The sequence below is a fragment of the Hylaeus volcanicus genome, chromosome 5 (assembly GCF_026283585.1).
Source record: "Hylaeus volcanicus isolate JK05 chromosome 5, UHH_iyHylVolc1.0_haploid, whole genome shotgun sequence".
NCBI lineage: Eukaryota > Metazoa > Arthropoda > Insecta > Hymenoptera > Colletidae > Hylaeus > Hylaeus volcanicus.
In genome coordinates, this window is record NC_071980.1 from 19,744,456 (window position 1) to 19,768,955 (window position 24,500).

The 24,500-nt window shown below is 38.3% G+C and overlaps 3 protein-coding genes across 4 annotated transcripts in view; 2 read left to right on the forward strand and 1 right to left on the reverse strand.

The window, feature by feature from the left end:
* The window catches only part of LOC128876184 (polypeptide N-acetylgalactosaminyltransferase 2), a 284,435-nt gene extending 268,011 nt beyond the window's left edge, over positions 1-16,424 (reverse strand). For both annotated transcript variants that reach the window (XM_054122326.1, XM_054122325.1), the window contains exon 1: positions 15,849-16,424. In XM_054122326.1, the coding sequence (XP_053978301.1) occupies positions 15,849-15,938 (90 nt within the window). In that variant the 5' untranslated portion in view covers positions 15,939-16,424. The remainder of the gene's footprint in view (positions 1-15,848) is intronic.
* A 1,198-nt stretch (positions 16,425-17,622) lies between these two features.
* On the forward strand, positions 17,623-18,636 carry LOC128877483 (uncharacterized). Its single transcript, XM_054124812.1, has 3 exons — positions 17,623-18,063; positions 18,222-18,351; positions 18,433-18,636. Exons 1-3 carry the CDS (start codon positions 17,996-17,998, stop codon positions 18,634-18,636), a joined length of 402 nt encoding a protein of 133 aa, XP_053980787.1. The 5' UTR covers positions 17,623-17,995.
* Positions 18,637-19,181: 545 nt separating this feature from the next.
* Positions 19,182-24,500, forward strand: part of LOC128877606 (cubilin) — a 30,352-nt gene continuing 25,033 nt past the window's right edge. The window contains exons 1-10 of the mRNA XM_054125050.1: positions 19,182-19,212; positions 19,279-19,419; positions 19,488-19,591; positions 20,260-20,407; positions 20,492-20,734; positions 21,528-21,849; positions 21,934-22,259; positions 22,752-23,108; positions 23,222-23,375; positions 23,864-24,054. Of these exons, the coding sequence (XP_053981025.1) occupies positions 19,186-19,212; positions 19,279-19,419; positions 19,488-19,591; positions 20,260-20,407; positions 20,492-20,734; positions 21,528-21,849; positions 21,934-22,259; positions 22,752-23,108; positions 23,222-23,375; positions 23,864-24,054 (2,013 nt within the window). The 5' untranslated portion in view covers positions 19,182-19,185. The remainder of the gene's footprint in view (positions 19,213-19,278; positions 19,420-19,487; positions 19,592-20,259; positions 20,408-20,491; positions 20,735-21,527; positions 21,850-21,933; positions 22,260-22,751; positions 23,109-23,221; positions 23,376-23,863; positions 24,055-24,500) is intronic.

Genomic DNA, 24,500 nt, shown 5'->3' on the forward strand with positions numbered 1-24,500 from the left:
AGTGGTTCGATTTGGATGGAACTTGGTATACAGGGGTTTTTGGGGTCATTGATTCCAACTGTGAACTCAAAATTTAGGAATTCAAAATGGCGGATGCGATATATATTACGACAAAATGTGAAGAGTGGTTCGATTTGGATGAAACTTAGTATACAGGGGTTTTTGGGGTCGCTGATTCCAACTCTATACTCAAAATTTAGAAATTCAAAATGGCGGACCTACTTACTCGATGTTGCTGTTTTTTTATTATGCGTTTTACATGGTCAAATTTACTCTAGCAAACGATAAAAAGTTGCACTTTAAAAAGATTTGTGTTATCATTCGCTATAAGGTGATATTTTTTAAAAATTGATTTCGCGAATTGCAAAATTTCATACTCTTACGCGAGGCGCTTAAATTACGATTACAACTCTGTTAGAGTGACACGCGCCTTAGAATTTCTAACTAAAATCAACCTGCAGTCAAAGGGTTAATGTTGAACTTTAAATTTGGTTCTTATCGTTATGAATTTAAAGAAACAGTTATATAAGTATAAACAATTACACATAAGTTATTATAAAGAAATTCCTACCCAAAAAATATTGATCTACGAAACTTGAGCTCTAACAAAACGATTTATGTGTAACCCTCTCTCAATCGAGGTGATACAATCGCGAAAAGGAAACTTCCACCTGTCAAATGTAAAATCATTTAAATTGGTGGAAACATTTCGAGGACCGTTTCGAGAGTAAAAGGGAAAACTAGCTAGCAACTTAACTATTATCTTTTCATCCATCCGACTCTTTTGTCCGTCTTGCATCCCTTCACAGCGCATAACCTTTTGTGGAAGGACTGGATTCGAATAAAGAGCAAAGATTCCAACTCGATTCCCGGGAAAACGAAAATTCGTTACTAGTTTCCGATGGATTTTTTCACGTAGAATATTTTACTCGTGTGAGTGTACGAGATAAATTTTATAAAGGAACTTGCATATCATTTAATTCGTAAAACAAACTCTAGGACAATTCATTGGAACTACGTAACACTAGTCGACATTTCTATACAAAGAAGATGAAAATAAAGGCAGATGCAATAAATTGACAGCAATTTAGACAAAAGCTGTATTCAGAAGATAGTTGTAAGCAAGAAATTAAAAACTCCAAATGACTTAGAAACTTGAAAGGCTGGAACCTTCACAGGCTTCACATTTCAATATGAACACAATCAAATCATAACACTGCTTATATTCTATGCTCTAAAGCATTTGAAAAATATACACATTTTTTAAACAAATGGTGCACCTATCGATTATGACGACATTCTTCTAAATTGTCTACTAGTGTACCTACCTAACAATTGAGAAAACATATCCAATCACCGTAGTCGACATGATAGGAAGTCAAATTAATTAGCCCTTCGCTTCGGATATCGGCGGGATTGTTTTAATGAACAGCTGAGTAATTCTCGGCCCAGACCGCCGAAATCACCTGCATACCAACAGATTCTACGCGCAAAATCCTATTTCGCTGCAGCACCGATTCCTGATGAACGGACGCGTGCAATTTCATCACGGACAAGTCTGAACCACCGCACAGGAACGCGAATACGTTTCACACGGGACCAAGCCGCATGTTCTGGCCGAAACGCGAAGCTTCTGTGTAAATACACACCTGCGGGGCTTTACACGTGTATAGACATACGTCTACAGACACGGTATTGCATGTTACGGAGATTTCAGATATTAATCACAATTATTCCTACGCGGACCATCCCGACGTTTATGCTAGGAACAAAGCGTCCTGGAAAACTAGGGGATTACGAGTTGAAAGTTTGATTAATTAGAAATTGGGATGTTGTTGATTACTTTCAGATGAATCATACATGGTTGGTGAACTAGAATGGTCTTGGGTCTTTCAAAATAATATCAGGTCTGCTAAGTTAATCTTAGGTAGCTGTAATTATAGGTCAAGTTTTTGTGAATACTGATACTCAGAGTGCTGAGACTGCTAGTCAGCATTTTGAGTCCAATAATATGATGCGTTTCGAGTTGCAAAATATGTGGCACTGCGCAACAATGATCTTTCCTACTACTCGATATGTATGTTAACTACCAATAAACTTAATTTAATCCACATATAAATTTTGTTATAATTTGTTAAACGACAATTGTTATAATCAGATTAAGGCCAAATTTTCCAAACTGTTTTGCCCTTTGATTTGCCAAATTTCGACATAGCATTGAATTCTTGAATTCATTCTTGAATTTTCCAGGCCAGAATGCTTATAGTCGAATATTCTTAAATATAAAATTTCTGCTTTGAAAGAAAACTAAATCCTACAATCTCATCGTATTTGTAAATGTTTCTACCCACTCAGGAAAAAGTGAATGTTACGCGTGTAATAATGAGATTTCGATTGAAAAAACGTTTATCGCGGCCAATGTAACAGTTTCCGCTCTTTCGGAAAAGCGATGGACGTTCTTAAAGCTGGTCATTCTCGCGAACGTATGGAAATTAAAACACGTAAAAAGGCGGACGTTGAGAGGTTGAAAAAGCAGATCACGGTTCATTCGTAGAAACCCAGAGATGAGCTCGAGCGACGCTATTGTCCAATAACTACGTTGTAATTCTCGCGATTCGTGTCGCGATTACAGACGAGTCGGAAAAATATTCGAAGAAATTCCCACCAGAGAAAACAATTCGAACGATATTTTTCGCCATTAATTGCTCATGAAACTGTGAACTCGTAATTCTCAATTTTGTTACATCGGATTGTCCAGAAAGTTCGTGTCAACTTTTAAGAAAAATTCAAAGGCACATTTGAATTTTGATATTTATTTATTGAATTATACAAGTACCAATTTGTTCCATAACCTTTCCACCATTTAAGGGATGTAGATATGTTATTTGTTTTCAACCATTTCAATATATTCAGACCTGTACAACCCACTAAAAACCGGGATGTACTTTCCAGACAAATCAATACATTTTAACGTCAAATTTAGGTTAGCACAATTTTGTGCGAATTGCATAGTAAATCTCAAGATGACGTCAATGAATTTTATCGAGCTTCGCTTATTTTATATGCATAAATTTCTCGAATTTTCTTTCCACCCAGTCCTTCCAGTCTCACACTTGTTACGATATTAATAAATATTAATAAATCGAAGATACGTAAATGAAAAGATGATAATTGTGAACACTCAAACTAGCTATTATTTATTTACATTATGTTATTAAAGACTGTAAAAACAAATACACCACCAAAATAAATGAAAAGTATCAATGACTCAGTCAAAATTGAAACTAGCTGCACTTAACTTAATGACGAGAAATATTCAAATTCTTTCCCCGTGTTTTTTTTCTAAAGCAGGGAACTCACAAAAGTCGTTTCACCTTTCGTGGATCGTCGCCTGCGGTATGGATTTTGACGGTTGAATGAAAGGGCAAGCTGCACGAACCTACACAAGGAATTCTAACTGAAAGTAAAAGGGAAGCACGGTTGCATGTATATGCAAATATGCGCGACGTCGAGGACAAGCGTCTTCTGCTACCCTCATCATGGCTGCGATTCGTGAACCCCAAACCATAGACAACAACTAAATATTTACATGGAACAGTCGACCACAAACTACCCCAAAGCGTGATCGACATCGGGCTTCGCCAAGTTTGACGGCGCCGAGACAAACGATATCAAACAGACCGATTAACCGTTTATTTCAGCTTAGCCACTCGTGAAGCTAATGCTATCAAAACGATTATTAACACTGACAGAGAGATAACACGGTCCACTTCACGTGAACAAAATTTGCGCTAACGGTTTTGCATCCTAAATAATAATTCATTGTGTGCATACGACAGAATATTATGCAGAAACAAATTAGAGATATAGATTATTTCTAACAATTTCTTAACAATTCTTTGATAGATAATAAAATACTGTCATCGAATCCCAAATAATATATCTTGAGTTGTAATGTTGTTAATTTTCAATACAGTTCACACCACTTCAAATTGTATTTCTGGTTATGAAAAATGTATAAAAATTACGTAAAATATCTGCCGGTCGCGAATGTGTTAAAATAATTTCGTAGTGAATGAGTGACTGAATACAAATTTATCTCTTCAATTCTGTTCTACATTTCTAATCTCTTTCTGCGCGAAGAATCACCTCTTTTTAGTCGTGCTGCGATTGCTGAAGCACCCTGCATAAAACTAAAATTAAATTTAGAACCTACTAACCTCACATCAGGATAAACTTGAAATGGATAATATAATGTTTCCATAAATAGAAACATATTTCATGACTTGCAATTAGAGCTGTCTAAAACTCAAATTAAAATTTTTAATTGCCAACTTTTAGTTTGCTTTTCCGATAAAGTTGTTAATGGAAGAACGTTTCAACATGTCGCAGGTGTTTAAAATAATATCATGATTAAATTGGACTCATCATTATAACATCTCCTTAAACGGAAGGACATTTCGTTGGACGAAAATAGAAATCACGAGGGGGATCATATATCATTGAGGGGATTAGCGATCCCAAAAACGATCTCGTTGAATAATAAAGTAGACAGTGGTAATTTTAGAAGAGAACGACGATCCCGTTTAACTATGTATAAACACCCGTTTCGACGGTGACGAAGTAATCGAACGTTCAATCGAGGTGGAAAGCGAGCTCGAATCGCTCCCTCGCATCGGTTACGAATAACACAAACGCCAGTTACATTTGCGTCAAACGCAAACGTGTACAGTAGCAATTACGCGTGAGCAATTATGCGAGGCTGGTTGTTTAACGATACCCTGTGCACATTCGGGAAGCACCGTTGGGTTTAATTACGACTCATCTTCGAAATTTATTGTGCAATTACTACCAACGAAACTGATCGATTTCGAATTTAAAAACAGTTTATGCATCTTTAGTCTCGAGCTTGTTTCAGGTACTTCGCTGAGGGGCTGATTATGTTAACCCTTTCAGACCCGATGTCCAGAATTACGCCTAGTGTCTTAGACACAATGGTGAAGTTTTATTAATTCTTCGCAGACATTTGGAAGATGAGGCAAGTGACTTGCGATGTAATGAGTTTGTCATCACAAGTCTATTACACTCTTTTCAGAATACCTTTTAGTAACTAAAAGTTGGATAAGGAGCAACACGATTCGAGCTGGTTCGAATTTTGTCGCTCGGTCGCACGACATTTAAGTTAGCGCGAATAGAACTTACACTTTGTTCCCACTCTTGCCGTGGCTCAGCTACGCGCGATTTTGTCGCTGAGCGACGTGCAATTAGGACAAGACGTTAGGGACACAAAACCGACACTATCGTTTAGGACGAATGTCCTTGTTTGTGCACATGAAGAAGGACCAGTTTTCCTCGAAAACTACACTATTAGAGTTTTTCTATATTTTTTTCATACTAACTTTAGTCCAAATTAACCCTAAAAATTAAATTACATTAATACGAGAAAAAAATAATTCAGGTCTGAAAGAGTTAATTGATTAATTAGTTGGTGAACTGCGACTGATACTATTTATCTATGAGTGACATGTGCAAATTGATGTTTTTACTTCTACTTTCACGAAACACTATTAACCTTGTTAACTGTATTCCACTTACAACTCTCTTCCGTACAATTTGTACCATTTGCAATAAAAGTCGAAATACGACCCATCGTGGAACTCCAGTGCTAACCGCAATTAAACTTTGAAAAGTGAGGATTCGAAGAACGAGTGTAATTGAGCATGTTATGCGTGGAGAAAGGAAAATTGCTGTCCCCATAAGGTAAGACGTCGACGGAGAAATTTCTATTACGTTGACCTGGGTTGCAGCGATCGCGATTAAAAATTTGTTAAAGTTTCCCTCGACAATCCGCTTTGCCGCATATTGCATTCCCGGCGGATAGATGATATCGAAAGTCAATTGCTGGCCTCGTGTCCAATAAAGGATGTTCTTTAAAAAGAAATAGTTACAATCGTCCGATAACGTGGGTTAGATAGGATCGATGAACGGAAATTAAAGTCCGCCCAGGACGGGACGATAAAAACGACACACGCGAAGGGACAACCGACCTTGTTATTTACCTTTTTTCTCCTGATTTTATCTGCATAGCTCGCGATCTTTCTTCTATCGTTTGTCTATTCGAGCAACCGCGAAAGATTCGAAGAATTTCGAAGGGCCGATCGGTCGATAGAAAACTTAATCCTTTAACTTAAGTGAAATTGGGTGTATGAGTCGATCTATATACTAAATACTGTATAGATTAGGTATAGTTTATATCAGGTTAGAAAAGGTTAATTCTTTCTTGACGATAGACACTGCGCAAGGTTTAAATTGTTATATAGAGCATTCATCATTGGAAAATAATCTATCATTGATCTACATCTTTCTGTATCGAACAGAAAAGTTGAATAACCTAGAAATCTATTTATAATTTTACTAATAAGTCACTTCATAATCCACGCATCAAGATCATTCAAAGATCACCTATACTTATCATTAATAAATATCGAATTATATCTATAAACCTCGCCCTTTCTAAATTGAAAATTAACCTCTCCAGAGCTACAATACATTCTAACATACTCGCGACCGCAGAATCAAATTCTATTCCTGATTATGAAACTATTATGAAAATCTTTCTATTTTATACACTACATATTTCGAAACATATTTAATAATTTTTATCTTCGCCCTAATGATACAAATTTTCGACGTCCAGCTTCGGAAATTTATTATTTTCGTCAGTACTCGGTATTAGAAACGTAAAATATCTGCCAGTCGGGAATGTGGTAATTTACATACACTTGAACATCCTTTTTATCGCAAAATAATTAGCACACCCTCGAATTCTAACCACCATCGTGTAATATTGTACTAGAAATCTCTTTCATTATAGAAGATAAATATTCGCATGAGGAGCAACTGATGACATCGTGCAGTGAAATATTAAAACGAGGTCACGGATATTCCTTCGAATGTTGCTGCGGAGGGTAGTAAACATTTTTACTGCAAGGTACGCCCGTTACCCGCGAGCGATCGTAAAACAGCTGACAAGTCGATGGGACACGCAACATCGATACTGGAAGGCAGGTTAAATTCTGAAGGGGTTCCCCTCGTGGGACAAAATCTCCGATAAAAAATGGCGAAACGCGGCTGTGTTGGCGCGTCACGGCGTAAAATACGCGATGTTAACAAATGGCCACGCGATATTTTCCCGTTGTCCAGGTCGCTTAACGACCGCCGACGTCGACGCTGTTTATTCGCTTTGGCGCAAACCGCCTCGAATTTCGTGCGAATTTCTGAATCGAACGATGCTCCGTAGAATTTCCTTCGAAACAGTGCATTCAAGAGTCTTTTAAACAGTATTTTCATTGTATTATAGACTGTTCAGATTACAGTTTTTGAAAATTAATTTGCTCGAAGAATTGTACGAGCTGTAATAGTTTTAAACGCTTCCAAGGGTTTTTTAGAGAAGGAAAATTTATATCGCAGTGCAACCTATAGCTACAAAATTTATCGCAACGAAGAACGAAATGGTGCATGGTAATCATGGTGTCGAGCTCCGTATTTAAACGCCCTTTATTTCAACGCGGCTTCTAACGAGACGATATCAGTCATTTTCGCGTGAATCCGTTTGTCGCGTCCCAGTGAAATTCCACATTTTGGACACGTTCCTCCGCGGAGATCGTAACGAGTACCACCCTCCTAACTCGTTACATGCAAATCCTTCCCTGTCGCTTCGTTTCGGCGAAAAAAATATTTCATTTGGCAATTCAAACTAAAAGAATTTCCCACGAGCGCCATGATTGTGTCTTCAACAGGCTACGAGATGATATACAGAGCTCTGCAAGTATAACTGTCGCGTGAGACACATGGACAATTTCAAATTGTATTACATAACGAAGGTAGAAAAACGAAGATAAAATTCATATTCAGGTAAAAATGGCTCGTATGAATAAAATGTAAACGAATCGAATACTGTCGAGAATTGTACCTTTCAATTGAAATTCACTTTTATCTTCAAAACTGTCTTTTCATCAAAAATTGTTTATTTCAGGATTATATAAATATTGAAATATAACCAGTATGGAGTCGTATCTTCGAATGAAATAAATCAACATTAATTGCAATTATTCACACAGCTCGACGTAACGACAGCAAACATTGGGCAGAAAATCAGCACGTAAATTCTCGTTATATCGAAAAGATATACAGTACAGGATACTTTATTACATTGAAACATATTAATCCGTGGTTGTATGATGTATTCCAAATCCTGGAGTAAACACCAACAAAAGCCAACCGGGAGAGCAGATTTTAATGACAGTCTCAAAATCAATCAGATAATTTTGTTATTGAGAGATACGATACTCAACAGTATTTGATTCGTGTTACTGAGAAGGCGAATTAAAACATAATTAACGAAAATGAGCACATTCACAACGTGAAAATTATTTTGAAGGGAAATTTAAAAAAATGGTTCTGGTATTAACACTTTATCTACCTATTAGTTCCATTGTCTACTTTCAATGCTTAATTCGAGGAAACAGACAACATTTTTGATAACCCTACCAACAGGATGTAAAATGACTGCCTAAATTAATACCTCTTCTAAGTTTTAAACTTTTTCTAAACAAGCCTCTAATTCAAGTTTTAATTACTTTGTCTCCTCGCACATACCCGACCAAACAATAATCTATCTCGAAATACCAGAAGAAAAAGGAACAATTAACGAACAGAGTGTCAGATAATCGCTCGCATTTGCGATTTTCCACCGAAAATCTCGATCATCCTGAATATTCGATGACAATCGTAACAACGACGCACGCACGGAAACGCTTCGTTCGTAGCTTTCGAATTTAATGGGCAAATCGTTTCCTGCATGATCGCGCGATTAGTTCGCTCCATTAGAGCGTCAGCGATTAACTCCGCGCCAGCGACGATAGAAAATCGCGGTCGAATGCGAGGAATCGTTCTCCGCGGATCCAGAAACGCGGATCGACGGTTTTCTAGCTTGCAGAAGAAAAAAAAAGAGGAAGTTCGTTCTCGGATGCTAGCTTCACGTGAACGTCTTTATGGCACGCAGTAAAAGTAAACCTTGGAGCAACTTCGTTGCACGTTTAAACGCCGAAACCAGTGGTTGTTAAGGTTGCAATTACTTCGGAACGACTTTTCCCGAACTTTTTTCAGTCACGGAACACTTATCGTCCTATGATATATGTATTTACCGAACGGTTACATACCTTTATGGCTGTTTAGATGTCAATTAAACACGATAATTAGCGGTTATTTTGTGTTTTGAAAAGTTGCATTTTACCTAGAAACACTTACATATATCTGAATCGTATACAGTACGATTTTTAAAAGAAAAAAATGTGATACCCTATACCTAGTTTACTGAACGAGAATTTTAATTATTATTATTATTATTAATATTATAGTTAACATCATTATGAATGTACTATTCTATGGTAGCAATATCAAGTTGTATTATTAGTACATAAAACATGGAAATTGTATAACTGATATAAACTTTATAAAAGGTTTCAAAGACTAAATTGAAAAAAAAAACATTATTATTTGACGCTAATTTTTGCTAGAATTGCACATATTCTGTGCCTAGAAGTATTTCTCAGACACTTAAATGTATTTTATTCGCATTTCTTTAATCATACTGTTTCACACATATAAGTTTTTATTTAATTCTGTTTTCCTACTTCTATTTGTACTTTTTTAAAAGCCTGTAAACTACAGTAAATTGATTAAATAACGTGCCTTTTTAATCTACAAAATACTGTGTCTACGTCGAATTATATCGAAGAAGAGTCGGATCGAATAAAAATCGGTTGACAAATACGTTTCTCGATAACAGTCTCACAATCAGTTGCAATTAAATTAATTCGAATACGTTCCTAGTACTTGCCTTCGAAGAACTTTAAATTCGAAGCAAACGTCAAAGTGCTTCTCGCTAATCCTGTCGCGGTAATAGCGCAAAGCTTTACGATTAATCAGGTAATTTTAACAAGCCAATTGGAAACAGCGTTACACACCATATTTGAACGTTAACTCGGTAATTTCAATTTCCGTACGGAATCAGATTCTCGTATTGATTGCTTTCGGTATTTCTGCGTCCGATTTGTCTAAATTAATGTTTTGAAGTATTTCGATTAAATAACGAGTCACGAACAGTTAGAGAGAGCATAAACCAAAGTGACTGTGTCGACGGCCCGTTGAAATACGAAATCGAAGAGGTTTTCGGAGTCGAACAAATCGTGTTGCTAACGACACTCGTTATTATGAAAGCAAACGGCGTTTCCTCGATGCTCGTGGCTCGTGAATCGAAAGACGGTTTCGATAACGGTCGCTCTAATTTGGAGCTCCGCCGCTGCTCTTACCGCAGGAATGACTTTCACTTCGTTGTCCAAGATGTAACGGACCGGCGATTATACTTGTTCCATCGGTAGCGACCGATTTCTCGATACGAGACTCGAATCGATGATCATCGCGCGAGAATTACGCAATCCTAACTTGAATTTGTTTATTTATTTCGATAACTAACTGGTTGAAAGCTAGTGTTGCGCATAATTAATATTCTGATACTGGGATTACTTGATTATTTACGTATTACCATCTTTATATGTTATACTGATAACAAGTGTGTATATTTATTTCGATATATCCAATTTCAATTTTAATGTATTATTATTGTAACACTAAAGAATCATTCTTATGATACTATGTCCAATTAGAATTATACAATAATACTATAATACTGACATATGGAACATTGAATTAGAACATAGCAAAAGGATTAAAACATGAAATATTGCGTGAAGAGTAAGTAATCCTAGTATCACGATTCAACAAATTGTGATTAAAAAACTACAATTGTCGTTTCTCCTTGTTACGATCAGCAAACATACTCATTCACCGATGACAATGTAAAATTATGTGCATACGCGTATAGGAAAACTGAAATACAACAACGACCAGACATTCTATCGGAGAGAAAAAGTTTGAAATTTTTCAGCGACAATCCGAATTTCATGGCGAACGAAAACTGAAAATTACGGGACGGTAAATCAAAATAGTTGCCAGAAACGCCAGTCGCCGATACATACAGCCGTTTTAATACTGCGGGAGAAATATGACTGTGGATTTTTTTTTGTTAAACGTGCTGCAACGGGACGCGAGTTATTTGATAGCCAACAGTCGTCTGTCGATCTTCTCCAAATAATTCGACGAGAGTTGTTGAACCGAAAAGTGGAAAACATTCGAGCAATAACGAGATATAATTTTGAAATTCTATTTGAAAATTTTCACTTGTTGTATGAATACTGCAAATTACCTCTTGCAATAACATTTTTCATTACTCCTATTTCAAAAATATTTTTCATTTGTACGCTGGTAAAATTACTTTCGTTATATTTTGTTAAACTATATAAATGTAACTGATGTCATATTTAATTGGCTTGCGAAATTAACAGAAATACTTATAAATGGAACAGAAATCACACATCAGAATAAAACATAAACTATACCCGCAGAGGTACAAATATGAAATCTCAGTATTATTTTCAAATAAAACCAAGAATGTAATAAATTTTCTACAATTCCAAGCTTCAAATTTCGCAAGAAAACAAGTTTTCCTCTCTCCTAATTGCTTCGAATATTATTATCATTCGCAACAATACAAATACTGGTAAAACAACTCGTTCTAACGAGTTTACTTAGGCATTCAGTGTCATATGACCAAATTTATTCGCAACTATGCCCAGATTCTCACAACGAGGACTCGCATAGACGACTCCATCAAATTTCAAGGACCCCACGTGGCGTCCCACGTGTCAGAAATAAGTTCAGCGCGAGATTTCCATGGTTTATTCACTGGTTGCTCGGAAGCTGCACACACCGCGTGCACGTGTCACGCTCCGCTCCATTCACACGCCGCGTAAACACGTCCACGGATCTTTTGAGCGTCGACTTGCATTGCACTACACGCAAAGCAAACGCTTTTGCATAAGTAATGGCGAACTTTCAGCCTGGGGCTGGTCGAACCGCGTTCCGAGCATCCTGAAGATCACTCGCAATGGAGTGTTTGACTTCAAAATATTTGCAAAATTATTTTCTTCGTCTTGACGATATTAATTTCTTGGTTTTAACGAAGTAAAGTATTTTCGAAGATAATATAACGAAGTTATTCGATACAGGTAGTAATAGATATAGAAGAAGATTCTTCAGTCTCTGATTTTTCTTCCTTCTGGTTTTCATTTGCCAGATTCATTACGTGATAAAAAATTGTAAGATCTCTTATTGCTTTTGTAAGACAATGTTGAAGGTAAAGTGACATTCCCTTTTCTTTTCTCGGAGTATTGAATAATAACGTAGAAGATATTTTTATTAGATTTGAAAAAATAGTAAGAAAGTGTCTTCTTTTTTGAGCACGGTCTTGAATAATAAAGTGAATGAAATTTTGATTGGTTACTTGTAGAATTGAGATACGGATGAGGAGAATTTCGTTCCCAAAATTATATCTTTAATAACTTACGTTATTATTCAAGAGGAATACAAATGTAATTATGGATTGCTACAGAGGTAACTAAAAATATTCCCACTTTATTATTCAAGAGCCTAAAAAATGAAACGAGCAGTGTCATATTTTTTAAATTTAACTAGGTTTGAAAGGAATTTAGCTTCAAACAATATGTGTTTTCTTGCTTATATTGTCACACAAATATGTCAAATATGTTATTATAAAAAAACCAAACAAGAAAATCAAATAGGAAAATCGTAAAATTAATTACGATAGAGGCTCACACATGGCACGTGTACTTTAATAAATAAACAACTGTATCAAGTTTCCGAAGATACAACAACTACAATATCTACAAAAAATCTAATCATCAATTTGCAATAAAAGATAAGACCGAATTGATGCGACCAGCGTAGAATCTAGTACAAAAACAGCAACACGAAATTTAGGTGAAGATAGATATCCGTTACTTATCTGTACTTAACTCTTTCTCAACGTTTAATTCACACCTGTTCGCCAGTAATCTTGCACGATTAAACAACTTTCGTCGCATCGTAAAATGTTCAAGCGATAATCGAGTGATTTGCTGGAGCTCTCGTTAAATACCGCAACCAATGACTCGCGGAGGAAATCATCGGATCGTGAAGTACGATATAGTGTTTCGCGTAGCGCAAAGCAAACATCTGTAACGGATTAAATAACATAATAACGGAACGACTTTCCCCTTTCTTATTCAGATCCGCACGCCACGCTCGCTACGTTACCCCGCCTTAATTAACGTGTTTACGCGAGGAAGTAATAAGAACCCAGCGACCGAGTTGTAAAATCCAGGAAGTACGTGCGCAGTTTTCTTTTGGGAAATATTTTGTCCATGGAAGGTAATCTAAAGGACATGACGAGCAAGAGGAAGTTCCATTCGGGATAAACATAATCGAGGTCGAGAGTTCAGGATCGATCCAAATTCCAAACGCGTTAAGCTGTATCAATATTCAAAATCAACGAAGATAATGCGGTCGCATAAGCTTCAATACGTAAACCTAACTCACAGTTATATCTAGTCTGTCATGCTTATGCTCGCGTTATTAATAATACAAGAATTATTTTCCTAACGCATCCAGGATTTTATTACCCAATTTGAGGTCGTATTAAATTCTTTGGTAAAGTATTCTTACGAACTTGGTCATATAAAATTATTATTTTTTTGTCAGAAAATTTACTTTATAATGAATGTGATTTATTTCAAGAGTGTTGTTGGAAAATCTATCATAGTACTCTATGTGTTCAATGAAATCGATTTGTCGAGAATGAAAGAAAAACACAATTGCACAGTACTTTCTTTACAAACATACGTTGCAAGCTATTTAACCATCAAGAAGAATTCCAGCTACAGTTAGGTATATGCGCTAAAATAATTAAAAGACTGCAATTACTGAAAATTTCGAAATAGTGAATATAATAAATGCCAGTGAAGAAAAAAACGCTGTTGGCCAAATATAGCAAGACACTTACTTTGAAAGCATTGGATACTTCAGCGAACAATAAAATTAATTAAGTAGCTATTCCTTTAAGAGTTTCGAGCAGCGTAACGAATAAAGGACGATATGCAATTAATATAACGCTAATGGAATTAAATTTAGCAGGAACACGCAGAGGAACTTTGATACTGATTAAAGTAAAAGATATTGACGTTGGAATCATAATGAAACGATGTTGGTCGTGTAGAAGAAACGGTCGACTGTGGTATTTTTACGAAAGTTTGAGATTTTTTTCTGAAAGACACATACATATATTTTATTAAGTTAATTGACCAGATTTGATAAGTACACATTGCTCGATGTTAAACATAAAAAAAAAATAAAATTGTTAATCAAGAAGTTTTTAACGACGAAGTAAAGGTCGTTTTTTATAACATAGTTCGAGGTGACTAATACTGTTTGAAACTGAGGTCATCCGGAATAATCCGAAACAATTTAGTTAAATATATTAGTTTGAAATACATTTGACCACCTACAGCAAAATTATCAAGTTTCGCACAAAAGTCCATTTCGAAACTCCATTTTTCAACAAGTAGACTATCATGTCATACAAAAGCTCACAAAACATAAAGTAGATGGGTTCAATGGTTTTCGAGATATCGTGGTGACCGATTAGATAAAAACGACTTCAAGAAAAACGCATTTAAAGTTTCGAGTCCAGCTTACATAAGCTCTATGATACCTATGTACGAAGTCGAATATCTTCGCGAACTTCAAGCGAACTTACTAGAAATTTTCGGGGATTATTTCAACCATCGTATACCTTAAAAAACCGTAAAAAAGAAATCGAAAATCTCAAGATTCCTGACTGAGCATGCCCCCTTCAGAAATCGCTTCTGAGCGATACTCGTTGTTAATAAGGGCAAATAACGCCTCGACCAGAACCTTCCAGCGCTCGTCGCCGTTATTCTCGTCGAAATAACCGTTTACTATACCACACTTTGCGTTACATTTACCGTGAACTCGTTCGGTTCCTTGCTGCCGCGCAACACGTGAACGCGTCACGTGATCGACCGCTCCAGATTCAAACGCGGAACCACCGCCGTACCACATGAGAAACGGACATCGTTACGTCGTGCGTTGGCGGCGATATGCGAGCTATCGACATATCGACAGCGCATCTCACCAACATTCAACAACGTCGAGTGACTCGAACGAAAGTCGATTCACCGCGAAACCCGAAGTAACATGCATAGAATCACAGACGTAGAATTGTAGATTAATCGAGTCCTATCGAAGGGGTTTCGTAATGGCAACTAGAAGGGTCAGTGTACGATTAAAGACCTTCAAACCGCAGGGAAGGTTAGGAGCCCGCGCTCCAGAAACGCCAGACCCTGCAGCGATGTCACGAGACCTTCAACCATGTGCACCGCGGGATTCGAGAGCGTCTTTGAGAAATTTGGAGCGGGATTCTTATCGTGATGAAGACTTCATATGTTGAATGAGAAAGGAACATTTGTTCAATGTAGGAAACATTGGGTATTGTGTAGGAAAATAAGATGTTTCGTGATAAATAAACAGGAAGTCTGTGAAATGTTTTATAGAAATGAAAAATTGTTTGAATGAAATTGAAGAATAAAGAAAATTAAAGAATGGTGGTCTATACCGTGCGAGGTCGATTGATAGAATTAAAAATGATTCTAACACTTCAAGATCGAACGAATTGTTATCCATGTAATGAATCGCTTAAGTGCTAAATATTTTTTTTTTCTATTTACGGTGCTAGAGGAGAAAGCGTTCTGCTCTTTTTTGCAACTCGAGAATGAAAAGTAAGAGTAATAATTGTATCGAGGGTGACTTACCTTGGTGTCCCGCGACGTGTGGTAGTAGTAAACAAAGGCGAACATCCACGCGCATGACAGGAGCAACACGATTTTCACATTTCGCCGCATCTCTGCCGTGTTCGTTGCCACTCTCGCCCCTCGGGTTTGCGTAACGATGATCACTTCTTCCTGGTCGCGTCCGTCTTTCACGAGTCTTCTCTCGTTCTCTTAAAACGGAGCACGCACACCCGCGGCCGACAGCGCACTTCAACACCGTGGAAGGTCACCACCAACGCGAACGTACCGGCAGCCGAAGCCATACTGTCCGGCTCCGACGCGAACGGCGGCTACGCGACGCTTCTCGAGGGGAAACTTCACGTTCCCCCCGCGAGACGACGCCTTCGTCGTGGCTGCGACGCCCACCGGCTGAATTGGCGCCGAACTTTGAACTTACGCGACGCTAGTTCCCGTCGAATCAGATTCGCCGCTCCCCCTCGAGATATACACTACCGCTGAAACACATTCGAACACTTGCGAGATACATATGTATTAGCGTTGCATGAAAAGTTATTTAAGTACTTAAGGGAGGAAAAAGTTTAGGACTAGATGTTTTTAGTGATTCGTATGAATTTTTTACCAAGGTAGGAATATATGAATATAATTTAGTGAAACTTTGGGAACATTTTATACATATATTCGAGTAAATATTGTAATTTTTTGGAAGTACTTTCTTTGAAAATATGGAAGATATCAGCTGCCACCCTTCGGAAGTCACCAACACACGTAGCTGTTTTGCGTACATCCTGGAGGGCACAGTTTTCACCTGAAATCAATACGGATTTAAATTTAATTAAAGACATGTCTTTCTTCTATAAGAACCTACATTCGGAGTAATATCATTGTTTAAAGTATCTTTTTATTGCTCTTTCGTTTGAACAACTCTGAAAATGCAATATTCAATTTTTTAGAGGAGATTTAGGTTCATATAGAAGAGAGATATGTCTTCAAAGTAAATTTAAATTCCTATTGATTTCAGATGAAAACTGTGCCCTCCAGAATGTACGCAAAACATCTACGTTTGATGGTGAATGGTGACAGCTGGCAATCTTCCATATTTCCCGAGGAAATATTTCCAAAAAAAATATACAATATTTACTTGAATATATGGATAAAATGTTCTGAAAGTTTCAGTAAATTATATACATTCATCCTTGCTAAAAAAACTCATGCAAATCACTAAATGTACATAGTCCTAAACCTATTTCTCCCCTTAAAGTAGTGATCAAAATCGACTTTTATTAGTTTTTTTACGAAATATCTAACGTTTTAAATAAAAAATGACGTATGTGAAACTTACCAATACTACGCTAAAATTAAATACGGGATTCATTGGAGTGTCTGGTCACTGGACGTAATCAGGTAGCAAACGACTAGATTATAAAGACAGCACTCTATAATCAAAGATCAATATTAGTTAAATTAATGTTAAACTAAAACATGTCATTAATTTACAATGACATTAATATTTAAATATAGACATCTATTTCAGCTGGTTGACGTTACATGCGTAGAACCAATGAACCAATTGATCTATAAAGATTTCTCTCACATTTAAAGCTTAAAAATTTGATGACAAATCAAATTTCTTCATTTGATCGACGATTATTACAATAGATTATTGGTAGAACCCAGAGAAAAGCAGGTTATTCTTAAACCATGATACATTCTTCCAACAAAATCTTACCTCGATACCTTAAAACCAATACATAATTACAAAGTTTCAACACTCCGACAAATAAAAATTGTAGAAAAAATGATGAACGTCAAATATCTAATGAAAAATATAAGCTTTCTACTCGTAGATGTGACGAATAAAGAGAAGAATTTCCATCAACAAGAGGGAAGTATATTTATCCCTTTTTTGACATAAAATAGTACGGGTCAAAATTGACCCTGCATAGCAGGCTAGACACATCACGCTACGTGCAATATAACGGGTGTAACCGATATGGGGCGGACTACGATAAGCATCCCAAATACGCCCACTTTCAAACGAAGATATGCTTCGTTCCTGATCATTTGATGCAGTCAACGACGAACTCTCAACGCTACAGGGTCGTCTAAAGCAACCCCGCTGGCAATGTCGCAGTAAAATTCGATCGAACCGTTTGGTACTGTCGTCTGCGATGGCTACAAGACCGCTATGGTTGCTGCTAACTTACCTGGGACTCTGTGCGGCGTGGATGGACGAGAGGTGCGATCCTTCTCGCGATACTTACGGAAACGCAATTTCCGCTGATCTCATCTACCACTAAAATAAAAAATGAAAAAACGAGGAGAAGAAAAAACGAAGAAGATAGAAGCTCCAGGTTGTAATGTCTAGCAACGTAACTTTAATCTATTTACTTCCAGGCCCGTGTTGGAGTCCCGAGACGGACACCTCTTCATTTCCGCCGCCAAGGACAGAAATATCACCCTTAAAATTGTGGGGGACGGTCACGTGAACGTCAACGAAATTAATTTGCTTCGCGTCGCGTCCGCGGTAACTGATTCGATTTTGCACTCTCGATCGTGGTTGCGGAAACGAATGGCGATTGATGGAATGTAATTGGTGCGATTTTAGGCGCAAAACGCGACGCATTTGATCGAGAGATGGAAAACTGGATATCTAGCAGAAGTGGAATCGAGTTTGCAACGATTGACGCAAATCGTGGAAGGGCCGGATGGATTGGAACGAAGAATGTCCATGTTTAGAGGATTCGGAGAATTGAACAATACGGTTCAACCCACGTGGCGCAATCAGGCGAGTATCCGAAAAATATTTTGAAAGATCCATTCCGTTATTTATTAAAGTGTGTAACCATATACAATAGTTATTACACTCAAAGTTCTTTTTAAATATTTACGTTCCTGTTATGATTACTTTGTCTTACATGACTCTTGCATTGTTTTAATATTATTCTCATATCTGCGGGGACCTGCTAACCCTCCTCTAGCTCGGGTACCTCGGGATTGCCAAACCCGTACTGTAGCTGCGTACACGCATGCTACAGCCCCTGAGGGCTCTGAAAAATATTCCAGAAAAATTATTACAAGGTGGAGCCATTCCAAGAGTATTCAAATATTTAAAGAGGTTCTTCTTCTAGATGCATCTCAAGACTAGATAAAGTTTCAATAGAAACATACAATGTTTCAGCTTCTCATCTTATGCCTCTATTTCAAACTAGTCTAATATATTCCTTTTTTAAAGGACCGTAAAGTTAATGCTTGACATAATGTACCTTATAATAATTTCAATAAACCAAATCAAATTCTTATTTTAGTTTCTTAGAAAGCATTTTAACAAGATTATTTCCAGAGTCTCACGGGGGTCGCCATGAAAGTTCGTGTGCTCTCCAATCGAGTGAGTATAAAAGTATTAATTGGCTGTGCACGTGTAACGAGGAAGTACTTATAGAAATTTCCGTAGGTGCGCCGATTGGAGGCGAAAGTGAGAACGGTCGAGACAAAGTTGAGGGAGGACGACTGTACCAGCAACCCTTGTCAGAACGGTGGCACGTGTCAAGACCTTTACGAAGGCTACCGCTGTCACTGTCCATCCAACTGGGAGGTGAATAACGAAAGATCGAATTCGTTAAAACTTTTGCCTTTCCATATTATCAATCATTAACATTACAGGGGCCAAACTGTATGACTGACGTGAACGAATGCGTGAGATTTCTGGGAACAGACCTTGGATGTCAAAACGGAGCTACCTGTATCAACCAGCCAGGATCATACAGGTTCCAACTTCTTTTTAACAGTACATGACTACTGTGTCTTTCCTAAAATAATTATAAATTATTAACCCTTTGCAGTCAGCGTCATCTCGTTGCAAAATGTTCGAACAGGAATCGCATTACATAAAATAGTGTAACTTTTGAAACGTGTCTTTTTTGGTATTATTAGACTTGATTATAGATTTGTATAGCTTTCTTGAAGCGTGGACACCACTGCAAACATAAATCCTTTATCCTTTGTTACTAACAAAATTTGTTAGATCCAAGTGCAAAGGATTAATATCATAGAAATAGATTTCATTCCAGTTTTCAAAACAATATCTAATGTTCAATTCAAGTCGAAATTCCTACACGAATGGTTCTCTTTAAAATAAACTTTTAGCTCATTTACAAAATTAATACCTCTTACAATAACATTCCATGAGTTACAGACATTTTTATAGAAGAAATAAATAGAATTTCCTAATATCGTATTTCATTAGCATACTGCAATCATTAGGTTACGTTTCATTAATTTACATTTGAGGCCTACAAAGGCCTATTTTAATTTTACGAGTACAAAGACAAGTCGTAAAAGTATCTGTAGAACATCAGACATTGCTCTGAAGACAATTCCCTCACAATTACTGTTTCCGACTTATCAACAATTCGACCTCAATTTACCACGACAGATGCGACTGCACTTCAGGGTGGTATGGCATTCACTGCACAAGGAAGGTTTCCGTCTGTAACACACAGAATTCCGACGAGCTATGCGGCCATGGCGTCTGTGTGAGCAAAACTGGGTCTCCTCTGGGCTACACCTGTATCTGCGACCAAGTACGCTCACAATTAACGTCTCCTAGAAATAATTACTTCTCCATTTTCCTTCCCTCTCTCACCTGAGACTTCTATTCCCCTCAGGGTTGGGAGCCTGAGGGCACGAACCCAGCATGCATCAAGGACGTGGACGAATGCGCTGGAAACCATCGACCTTGTTCGGTGAACCCTTGGGTAGCTTGTCGAAACGCTCCTGGCACGTTCTTCTGCGACTCGTGTCCTCGAGGTTACACAGGAAATGGTTACTACTGCAGCGACATCGACGAGTGTCTGGTCGACAACGGTGGTTGCAGCACATCACCTTCTGTGCAATGTATCAACACTATGGTGAGGACTTTAAACAATTCCTCAGTTTTTGAAGGATTCATTGAAGTAGGTAGAGTAGGTAGTGTAGGTAGACGATGATTCGTATTTCTCTTTGTGCTGTCACTGATTCTAGCTATACATAGGTGAGAAGATACTCGTAGATGAAATACGGTTAACGCGTTGTACGAAATCGATAGGAAATCGTGTAACAAGAGTACCATCATTATCTTACCAAACATCTTAAACTTTCGTATTTCAATCGTGGTGGTCGAAGATGAGTAATTAAATGATTTGCCCACAGAAGTAATATATTAATTATTAGCTGTGCCCCGCGGTTTCACCCGCGTGGAATACTATTCTTATTCTATACAACCACTTTTCACCCCTACAGGGGTTGAATTTTTTAAGATGCAGAAATAGGTGTTTGACCACAAATAAAATATTCCTCGTTCAAACTTTGCAAAACCTTTTTACCCTCTTAACGGTTGAATTTCAAAATATCCTTTCTTATTCCTTGTATAGGACTGTACTAGGACTATATTCTAGGTCCAAAGGTTTAGCCTGGTCATGAATATGTCAGTGAGTCAGGGATTTTATTTTTATACATATATATATAGAAGATTAGCTATACATGATTGCATATGCACTTACTAATCATTTAAGCAATCAAAATGACAACTTTCGCTATTTATAATACAGTGTAAGTGCTGTAGTCAGAAAAATGAGATTCTGACGTGTAGCAAAACGAGAGTCTCTAGATGTGGCGCATTCCCACCAGAGGATCACTCAATTTTTAAGACTGTACCACGAACAGGGTTCGAGGATGTGCGGGCCGTGTCCAACAGGATACCGTGGCGACGGTGTAACGTGCACTTACGTGGGTAGTTGCGCGATCAACAACGGTGGCTGTCACCCTTACGCGAGGTGCGTCGAGAATGCAGCACTTACGAGCGCCTACGTGTTGTGCCGTTGTCCAGCTGGTTACGTGGGCGATGGAATGGGTCCAAATGGTTGTCAGCCGATAACTGACGTGTCCGTTGGCACAGCCTGCGCCAGTAATCCCTGCGTCCACGGCAGGTGTATCCCTGGAGCCACCGAGCACACCTACAGATGCCAATGCAATCCAGGTTACGTTGGTAAATGTTCAGCAACATTGATACAGGCTCGCTACTTTTTTCTTGCCGCGTGACGTCTTGCAAGCGACTCGGTCTGTATTTTAGGGACCACGTGCAGTGACACAGCGGACCCATGTTCGCCAAATCCCTGCAAAAACAATGGGGTCTGCGTAGTTTCCAATGGCGCCGCGACTTGCGACTGTCCGTCGACGTACACAGGGGACAGATGCCAGACAGCGCGACAAATGTGCGGGGGCATGTCGAGGAATCCCGTAGGACATCTGGAGTTCCCTGTCGGTGGAAGCACGGTTTACCAACACGGGTTGAGCTGTGCTTGGGTTCTGATGACCAACAGTTCGCTCGTCTTAAACGTCACGTTTACTAAGTTCAATGTCGAAGACTCTACCGACTGCAAGTACGACTTCCTGCAGGTACGACGATAAAACGGGTTGTCGTTGTTAATCCTTTTCTGGATTTTAGAGTTCAGTCCCATAGGTAGACTGTGTTGGAACTGTTGCATTGACGTATACTGAAGTGTATATAATAATTAACATAAAACCAACCGGTGCTCATTTGTAACTATTTCTACCGTGATGGAACAAGTGGCTAGTCTTAAAAACACTTTTTTCAAATTAAATGTAAAAATATGTTACGTGGAACTGAATTGAATAATGCATGAAACAATTGTATATAATTCATATATCGTTTGTAAGAAATATAAACTAAAGTTTGAAAACGGTCATTGGACCGGTCGTGGTAGAATTAGCTTTTTATAACGTCGTACGACGCTGACATCCTTTATTCTTCGAGTTTAATTTCGAGTTCAATCTTATACGTGGTCTTCTAGAGTCATTGCAATGGCTATTATGCAGTTAAGGACATCTTTCATGATCTTCATCAAAAGTTTGTATAATGCGTTTCAGATACACGACGGGAGAAACGCTGGCAGCCAAAATCTGGGAAGGTTTTGCGGCAACAAGTTGCCCAACGGAAACGGGATTATCCTGTCCACCCACAACGTGTTGTACCTCTGGTTCCACTCGGACAGCAGCATATCTCACGAAGGATTTGCTTTTCATTGGACCAGCGTCGAGCCTACCTGCGGAGGTGTTCTAATGGACGATTACGGCACGATAAGCTCCCCAGGTTCACCGGGAAGGTATCCACCCAACAGAGACTGCTACTGGACGATCTCCGTCCAACCGTCAAAGAGAATACAGTTTCACTTTGGTCAGTTGATGCTGGAGGAGCATCCGACGTGCGAGAACGACTATCTGGAGGTACGTGTTCTACGAAATTAAACGTACTCCGTCGAAATGTACCGTTATCGTTGGCAGAGTTCACCAGATACTCCAAAGTGCGCAGAAAATATTAGTCTCGAATTTATACGCAGATCCTTGGAGGTGAGGAAGAACGACTTGCTCTTTACTGCAATCACACGCGTCCACCGCCTCTCACCACGCCCGCCTGGGTAGCTATGCTTCATTTCCATTCCGACGGCGCTGGCCAGGATGCTGGTTTCCAGATTCACTACTCCTATGTCGAAGGTAACTCAAGTCGAATAGACATGTTACGTTTTGGTAATATTGTACTAGAGATCGTTTAATTTCGTAATAGTAAACAACAGAAACGTGTGATAGGAAACACGGATAATTATTTTTGCTCACGTACTAATGTAATTTAATTGTTAGGGTTAACTTGAACTAAAAATAGTATGGAAAAAATTTTAAAAAAGTTCAAATAGTGTAGTTTTCGAGGAAATTTGTTCTTTCTTTATGTGCATAAATAAGGACGTCCTAAACGATGGTGTCGGTAACTTTGAAATTTTGTGTCCTCGATTGTGGAGGTCAGATCTGAAAGGGTTAACTCTAGTCAACTTTCCTTAGAGATACTGTAATAGCGAACGTACGTAATAACGTGAAAATAGGGGAGCAGCTGGTACAATAAAATCAGGGTTCGAAACCTAATGCTTTCGTTTCTTGAACGATTGATGCAATGGCCACAGTCTATAGTCACGCTGTAATTGTTCTCCCAGGAATACCAGGTTGCGGCGGTGTGTACACTAACCCCACAGGCGTAATCAACTCTCCCGCGCACAAGGGCAGGTATCAGGAGAACTTGGAGTGCGACTGGAAGATACAGATGCCCCACGGGCAACGTATTCAGATAACCTGGACGAAGTTCGACCTCGAGCACTCCACCACGTGTCGCTACGACTATGTCAAGGTACCATCCACCGCGAGGAGCTACGAATTTTGTGCCACTTTACGCAACACTTGGGATTAAACTCCTCTCTAAATTGAATTACAATGGTAGCTTGAGAATTTACTAGAAATACTAATTCGCTAACTTAATCTGAATTCCATCCAGGAGCATTCTCTCCAGCTCTTCGATCTATGTTCGTAGCACCATTGAACAAAACTATTTTTCATTGTTTCTACGACAATCATACTTGGTCGCACGTAATGTTTTCTCGTGAGGATTACTTATCATTTGCTTCGACTACTAATTCATTCCTGAATGCGTGCTATCAGAGACCAACTTCTTTATGAAAGTATAATATGATTTTCAGAAACTGTATGGAAACAGAAATTCATTTAAATCTGTGAGATCAAGAACCTCTAACTTCTGTGGTATTACTTTTCCATAAACTCTGGCAACTCACTCTGAAT

What these genes read in the sequence shown, in the direction of transcription:
- LOC128877483 (XM_054124812.1), top strand. Translation starts at nt 17,996, where the DNA reads ATGGCTACAAGACCGCTATGGTTGCTGCTAACTTACCTGGGACTCTGT. An exon ending in GCGGCGTGGATGGACGAGAG is followed by an intron (nt 18,064 to 18,221) that starts GTGCGATCCTTC and finishes ATTTACTTCCAG; the next exon opens with GCCCGTGTTGGAGTCCCGAG. An exon ending in TGCTTCGCGTCGCGTCCGCG is followed by an intron (nt 18,352 to 18,432) that starts GTAACTGATTCG and finishes GTGCGATTTTAG; the next exon opens with GCGCAAAACGCGACGCATTT.